At 37.9% G+C, this 8,312-nt stretch overlaps 1 protein-coding gene across 1 annotated transcript; it reads right to left on the reverse strand.

Annotated features, from left to right (window-relative positions):
* Positions 1–1,999: 1,999 nt before the first annotated feature.
* On the reverse strand, positions 2,000–5,632 carry LOC109861991. Its single transcript, XM_020441872.1, has 3 exons — positions 5,107–5,632; positions 4,252–4,971; positions 2,000–3,870 (listed from the first exon to the last, which is right to left on the reverse strand). Exons 1-3 carry the CDS (start codon positions 5,630–5,632, stop codon positions 2,000–2,002), a joined length of 3,117 nt encoding a protein of 1,038 aa, XP_020297461.1.
* Positions 5,633–8,312: the final 2,680 nt, after the last annotated feature.

An 8,312-nucleotide genomic window follows, 5' to 3' on the forward strand; every position in this document is an offset into this window, starting at 1 on the left:
TTTGAAGATGTTTACAGAAAGAGTTTTGACCTGTTATTTTTCACCTTATTTCATTTCGTCGTTTGGCTAGACCATATACAGTAAAGAGCATAACTGAACCAATAGCCACAAGTTTTGTATAAATCATTATTTAGTGTTAAGAACACTAACGAATATAAAAAAATAAACATTACATATATTTTTGTCACAGTTAGAAATAACATAAGAAGTTGTTTTAACAATTACTGTCTTTTTATTTATTATTGTTTTTTTATTAATAGCAACAATAATAGATTGATGTTTTTGCATTATTATCATGTTCGAACTATGACGAAAACTAGAAGATTTTAGAAACGGAGGTGATAGTTACACAGAATCATTTCACAAATTAAAATTACATCTTGTAGAAGCATTACAATGAAAAAATAGAAGAATTGCAAAAAGCGTTTAAAACTGCAAAACAGTTGATTAAGGAATATTTAGACAACGAATTAAGAAAACTGAATATTTCGCAAGATGATTCAGAAAATCCAATAGGTATTCAAAATATAGAAGCTGATAAAGAAATGCAAGATTTTAAAGATCTCATTGAAAAAACAAATATAGATGTCGATGTATGTGATATGATAGCAAAATTAAATATAGATCAAAAACGTGTATTTGATAAAGTTGTTAATACTGTAAAAACAGATAAATCACCATTACGATTATACGTTAGTGGAGAACGTGGTAAAGGAAAAAGTTCCTTAATTAAAACTGTTAAATGTTGGATAAAACAATATCTCAACAAAAATACTGCTATAACAGCTCCTACTGGTATTGCAGCGTTTAACGTTGACGGCTTGACAGTTCATAGACTATTCCAATTACCTGTTGAACATGCTTTTATTTCTAAATATAAACAATTATCTGATCACGTATTAAAAGTTTTACGAGCAGATTTGAAAGATGTTATTCTTATTGTAATTGATGAAGTGTCAATGATATCTAATTTGACTTTAATGTATGTACATATATCTTTGATTAGCTTAAGTATTCGACACTATTGATACTGATGACGGTTGGTTCGGTGGAAAACACATTCTTCTATTTGGNGATTTGCTTCAATTATCACCTGTACACGATGATCCTGCTTTTGTACGTTTATCAAAAGAAAAGGTTGATAAGTATCTCGGTTTGATGAAAGTCATTAACTTGTGGACTACATTGTTTGATTACAATGAATTAACAATCAATATGCGATAGAAAGGAGATGAATCTTATTGCGAGGTACTATCGAGAATTTGTATTGAATTAGTGACTAAGTCTGATTGTAAAATCTTTCAAACTAGAATACTATCGTTTAAAGGTGTATCTATGGAATCTAGATTGAACGAATTATGTAATTTTATTAATGAGTTGCCGTCGGATACCGTATGTTTATTGCCTACTTGTCATATGTGTAATGTTCTTAATGCAGCAATGCTAAATTAAATTAATGCGAAAGAAATAGTATTAATTGCAGAAGATAGATTGCATCCGTTTTGTATGAAAAAAAGTTTCAAAACTATTGTCAAATCATGAAGATTATACTTCAAGAACAGCCGGATTTGTGAAGAGAATTGCTATTAAAATTGGAGCAAAAGTTATGATAAGACGTACTATTGATGTTAGCAAAGGTCGTGTAAATGGTACAATAGCTAAAGTAATTTCTGTTGTTAAGGATATATCAAGTAAAGATGTAGAAATATTAAATTTTCTTTTGCCGTCAAGTTTCAATTGAGAGAGTAAGTGTCAAATTTTATGTAATGGAAACAGCGTATGTTATAAGAAAACAATTTCCATTATCCTTGAATTATGAAATTACTATTCATAAGAGCTAAGGATTGAGTTTGAAGAACACTATAATAGACGCTATAATGTATGGTTCTTATTTTGTATCATAAAACAACGCTGTAGAATATAAACATAATGATGCATAATGTGTGTGTGATGTCTATTTGATGTCGCAATATAATTTCGCGTGCAGATTGTGATTATTTTATGTGTTATGTTCAATTGGGAGTGGACACACGCAATTGACGGCTCGTTTGAATTCTCCAGAGGCAGTCTTGATTGTGACCGTTCGCACGATTCCATCTTCGCCTGGATGCACCTTTACTATTCTTCCTAAAGCCCATTGCATGCACGGTGTGTTTTTGTCCTTGAGGAGGACGATCATTCCAGTATTGACATTTTCTCCGTCCGTCTTCCATTTGTGACGAACTTGGAGTTCGTTGAGATATTCTAGCTTCCACCGTGCCCAGAAGTCCTGTCGCACCTTCGTTATATGTTGCCAGGTGGATAGGCGGTTGGCTGGGACAGAGGAAACATTGTTCTCCGGTAGACTGATTAATGGTTGGCCGATCAAATAGTGTGCGGGTGTTAATACCAAAGGATCATTAGGATCAGATGAGAGACAGGTTATAGGTCTAGAATTCAATATTCCTTCGATTTCGACTACGAAAGTACATAGTTCTTCAAATGTAAACAAAAGTTCTCCGACTACGCGTTTGAAATGATGCTTAAATAATTTAACTGTGGACTCCCATAAACCGCCGAAATGTGGTGCTAAGGGAGGAATGAAATGCCACGTTATGCGACGTTCGATCGAGAATTGATTTATTTGGCGTTGGTGTTCGTCTGAATTTAAAAGGACATATAATTCCTTTAATTTATTGTTGGCTCCTATAAAATTAGTTCCGTTATCTGAATAAATATGTGCTGGCATCCCTCGCCTAGAAATGAAACGTCGCAAAGCAGCGAGAAAACCGTCCGTCGATAGATCGCTTACAACCTCGAAGTGAACCGCCTTAATCGCCATGCACACAAATACGCACACATATACTTTAATTCGCGTTCGATTTCGATATTTCCGTTCCTTGATGTAAAACGGACCGCAAAAATCGATACCAGTGTTAGAGAAAGGGAATGCGTTATTTAATCGTGCTTGAGGTAAGTTGCCCATTTTGTATTTTATTGTATCGGCATTGAATCGGAAGCATCGCACACATGCGCGCACGACCTTGCGCACTTGATTGCGACCATCGAGGATCCAAAACTTACGTCGAAGAATATATAGTGTCGTTTGAATGCCTGTATGATGATGTTTTTCGTGTGTCTCCTTTATGATATTGTCGGTCAAAAAATGACGATTTGGGAGTAAAATCGGGTGTTTTTGAGAGAAGGTTAATTTCGACATTTTGAGCCGTCCGCCAACGCGAATCAAGCCGTTTTCGTCAATGAATGGGTTTAGTGCTGCGATTTTACATTTATTTATTGAATTTTTATTTTTGAGATCCTTGAACTCGTGCGGAAAACAACATGCTTGAACGATCTTTATTATTCTAGTTTCTGCTTCGATTATCTCTTGCACGCATAATTGTCCGCGATATTTGTTTTGTAATCGCATACGAAGACAATATGCCACGATTTTTAATAATTTTGAATAAGACGAATATTTTTCGATGATGCTGAGATCGACCTTCACTACTAGACATACATTTTTCTTTACCTCCGGAGTTTCATTCAAGTTTATGATTTCGTTCGGCCATTCGCCTTGATCCTTTAACAACCACGGAGGCCCCGATAACCAAATTTGATTATTCAGAAAAACATTAGGTAGTTGGCCTCTCGAAAGTGCATCCGCGGGGTTATCTCTTGATTTAACGTGTCGCCACAGTTTTACTTCGGTAATTTCCTGTATTTGTGCAACGCGATGAGAAACATAATTTTTCAGAATATGTGGTGAAGTTTTTAACCAATGTAAAACAATTGTTGAATCACTCCACAATACTGTTGCGCTAGGCGTGAATCTAATGGTTCGAATTACTTCGCGATAAAGTTTGGCTAACAATAATGCGCCGCACAATTCTAGACGGGGAATTGTTATAGTTTTTAACGGGGCTACTCGCGATTTAGCGCACAGTATACGACACGTTACGTAATTATGATTGTCATGTGAACGTACATACAAACATGCTCCATAACCGATGGTGCTTGCATCGCAAAATCCGTGGATTTGAATGTCGTGAGGGTCGGTTACTACCACTGGACGATCGATAGATAATTCATTGAGCGAATGTAATCGAGTTGCAAAATCTGACCAAGTGTCGTGAATGTTAGAGGGGACGGCATCATTTCAATTTATGCGACATTGCCACAGGTTTTGCATTATTTTTTTTGCGTATAGTACAACGGGACCTAGGATGCCCAGGGGGTCGAATATTTTTGCAATTTCAGAGAAAATGGTACGTTTCGTGATTTTCTTTGTACAGTCAATTGGTCGCACTGAATAGAAAAGCATGTCACTGCGTGCGTTCCATGAAACGCCTAAAGTTTTTAAAAAACATTCCTTGTTGAGTACGAGATCGGGTTTTAGTGCGTTGTTGTTCAAATCATTGATGATGCGTTCGTCGTTAGACGCCCACTGTCGAATGTTAAATCCGCCTCGAGCTAATAAAGCAATTATTTCGTTTCGCAATGTGCGAGCCTCTTTGATCGTATTTGCTCCGGTGAGTAAATCGTCCACGTATAAGTCAGTTTTAAGAGTCTTAGAAGCGATAGGGTATCTGTCGCGTTCGTCGTCGGCGAGTTTTTGAATAGTTCGAATGGCAAGAAATGGTGATGATGATACACCAAATGTGAGAGTGTTGAGTTGCAGTGTCTGTATTTGATTATCATTGCGCCAAAGTATACGTTGATATTTTCGATCTTCTTCGTGGACTAACACCTGACGATACATTTTTTCTATATCGGCTATCATGACGTATCTGTACGAACGAAATCGAATTAAGTGCGCGAATAATGTGTCCTGAATAATCGGACCCACCATTAATACGTCATTTAAAGATACTCCGGTATTTGTTTTCGCGGACGCGTCAAACACGACGCGAACCTTGGTCGTACTGCTTGAAGCCTTGATCACTGAATGATGAGGCATATAATATCCATTGTCAAGTGGATCATCTATCACTAAAGACATATGATTTAAATCCAAGTATTCTTGAATTATCCGCGTGTATTCGGTTTTTAACTTTGAGTCTGCGTCGAGCCTACGTTCGAGTGACTATAGACGTTTGAGAGCGATATTTCGCGATTCTCCGATACGTTTGTTGTCATTGCGAAATGGTAACCGCACTGTGTAACGGCCAGTTTTATCGCGAGTGACGTGTTTGATAAAATGTTCCTCGCATTTGTGTTCCTCGGAAGATCTTGTCGCGTAGATGGCTGTTTCTTCGATCGTCCAAAATCTGGCGATCTGACGTTCTAGACTCGTCAACTGGCAAACAAATGTTTTTGNGTATCCTTGCGATGTGCCGCCCGCAATGACCCAACCGAGCCGCGTGTTTTGAAGATATAGATCGCGATAGTCATTGGATAAATGAATTCGACCGTCGGTAAATAACGACAACGTTGCTCCTGATCCGATTAACAGATCAACAGGACGCGGTAGGTGGAACTCCGGATCTGCTAGTTTGATGTTAGTCGGTATTTTAATTGAATCTCGCGCGAAAACTTCAGAAGGAATTAGATTTGATATCGTCGGGATACATAAACACGTTATACCTTTGCGGAATTCGTTATACATCGATTGAATAATAATCTGAACGACACCTTTGGAAAGAGTATTCATTGAGTTGATAGCTCCGATTGATAAGGAGTGCGTCGTCATCGGAAGATTTAGTCGTTTCGCGAATCCTTCGGATATGAAATTAGCGGTAGCACATGTATCTAACAACACACGACATTTAATTGATTGGAGATCGCGATTTCGTACATATACTACTGCGCTTGTCATCAATTGTGGTGTAAACATGTACGAAGCAGTCGTCGAATGTGTCCCCTTGTTTTCCTTCGCGTTTACTAGTCATTCAATTTTCGCTGGTTTCTCGGATTGATTTACAGTTGATGTGGTGGACGCGGCTGTGAATTTGTCTAAATGTAACAGCGTATTGTGACGTTTTTGACAAAGTTTGCAATTTGAATAGCTGCATGTGCTTCCTCGATGAGAACGGAGACAGTTATAGCATAATTTTGCGTTTTTTACGATTTCAATTCGTTTGGGTGTATTTAATCGTAAAAACTTGTCACATTTGAATAATGGATGCTGTCTGTTTTTACACATCACACAATTATTTGAGACGTGAATTACAAAGGCTTGATTGGAATGATCAATTCGTCTTTTTTTAACGGGTGGCGGATTTTTATGAATTTCTGTCTTGTCGTTAATCGCTTCCCTACGAACACGTTTTGACACACGCACCGCGACCTTGTATAAAAATTCGTACATGTCGTCGATTTTCGGAAACTCGTCTCGCTCGAGAGACTCTTCCCACTTTTCAGCTGTGACCCTTGGCAATTTGGTTTCTAACAAATGCACAAGCATTTCGGACCCTATATGAACTCCAAGCGAAGCTAAGGATGCTACATGTTGTTGTGCGTCGTCGGCTAATCTAGTTAAACCGTCTGTAGTCTCCTTGTCTAATGCAGGCAAATTTAAAAGGAGTGAGAGATGTCGTGAGATTAAAATGCGTTTCACTTCGTACGCGCGTTCCAATAATTCCCACGCCTTACGGTAATTAGCGCCATCGATTGGAAAAATCTTTATCTTGTTAGCTGCTTCCCCCTTCAATGCCGATTTTAAGTAATGAAATTTGTCTACATCGGTTAAATCTTGTTGTGCGTTTATCATGGTGAGAAAGGCGTTTTTGAATGACAGCCAGTTTTCATATTGACCGTCGAAGATTGGTAGAGATGCTTCGGGTAACTTTAATCGCCGCTTTGCCGACACCGTAGGCGCGTTGTCATAGCGCGTCGCGTCGTTAGAGCCACTCGCGTGCGCATTTATATTGACAGGATTCAGTATGCCTTCTATTTTTCCCGCAAGCGAGTAAAATCTTTCTTGTACAATTGTAAATTCGTTTTTATGCGTGTCGTCTGAATCTAATAATACGAGCTCGTCGTTATAATCTTCATAAGCGTGATAAATTTCTGTTAAGCGAGAGATGCGTAATTTCAACGTGGCATTATCAAAACGACCTTTATCGACTAAGTTCGCTAAACCGGTGATTTGAGATTTTAGAGAGGTTCGTTTCTGAACGAGAAATTTGATCCTGTCACTCATCGTGTATTATGTGTGTTGTGTGTTTTCACAGGTGAATATGATCGGCGAAATATTTGTACTTGCCGGCAGTGTGAAGAATCTTGTGGTCGTGGTTCCTGCTAACGGCGTGTTCGGGAGGAAGATCGGGAAAAGTTGACAGGCGTGGAGGATCTGCTTGGATCGTTGCTATGGAATTGTTCCTTTCTCTCGATGCTTGATAAGTCTTCTACTCGCGTATGACGCGAGCACCTCACAGGAGGCACCAAAATTTAATGTTCCGTGATTACTGGGGATTTTTTGAGTCACAATGGTTTACTGAAGAATCTTATTGTATCGTTTATTGCACTACAATTAAATTGAATCACAATAAAGAGAGTAGAGTTCCGTTGACAGGATTATTGTTACATTAGTTGTTGTATTGATTACGGCGATAATATAGAACTCGGTCTGTTTGACGAGAAGACTCGGCTTCTAGATAATAATATTTAAGATAACTCGGTCTCGTTTGAAGACTCGGCTTCTAAAAAACGTTAACGCACTCCCGAAGACTCGGCCTCGAGAACGTGATCACGTTTATTGAAGGTTTCACTAATGATACGTTAACGTTTGTGGAAAATTCGATTTTTAAGACTCGGTCTTTTACGTGTTATTGCTGCAGCGGACGGAGAAGATCTGTCTATCATCGTGACGACCTCCTTTTTTGATCGCGTCGAACAGTATAGCATCGCCACGTTCTTGCGTGTTTTGTTAACGTGTGATATATCGCATGTGGTCGTGTATACAACGGCATCTCGATCTCATCGATATATCGATCGAAATGTGTTCATACAGAACAATGTAGGCAATTCTATTTTCAATCTTGGTCAAATTTATATGTTGCATTGCCTCGAGTAACATCTCTAGAAGGATTGTATTTAATTAATTATGATCCTTCATTTGTAAAAGCTAGTNAAGAAGCTATTATTGAATACAATAGGTTAAAACAAATGCATAAACCTGAAACAAAGATGATTCTTGTTTCAAAACAAAAGATTCCTAAAGTAAAAGATAATCCATGGACGTCATCAAAAGTAATTGCTTCTGTACAAGAATCACATCACATTGTTCAGAAAAGTACTAGTTGGATTATTCGTGGTTTCCAAAATACAGATACAGTTTCATCTTACGCAAATGAAGTATTACAATTTTTTTTGCATTTAAGTATCATTAG

This window comes from Pseudomyrmex gracilis, unplaced genomic scaffold (assembly GCF_002006095.1).
Source record: "Pseudomyrmex gracilis isolate BER0280 unplaced genomic scaffold, ASM200609v1 scaffold_1237, whole genome shotgun sequence".
Lineage (NCBI taxonomy): Eukaryota > Metazoa > Arthropoda > Insecta > Hymenoptera > Formicidae > Pseudomyrmex > Pseudomyrmex gracilis.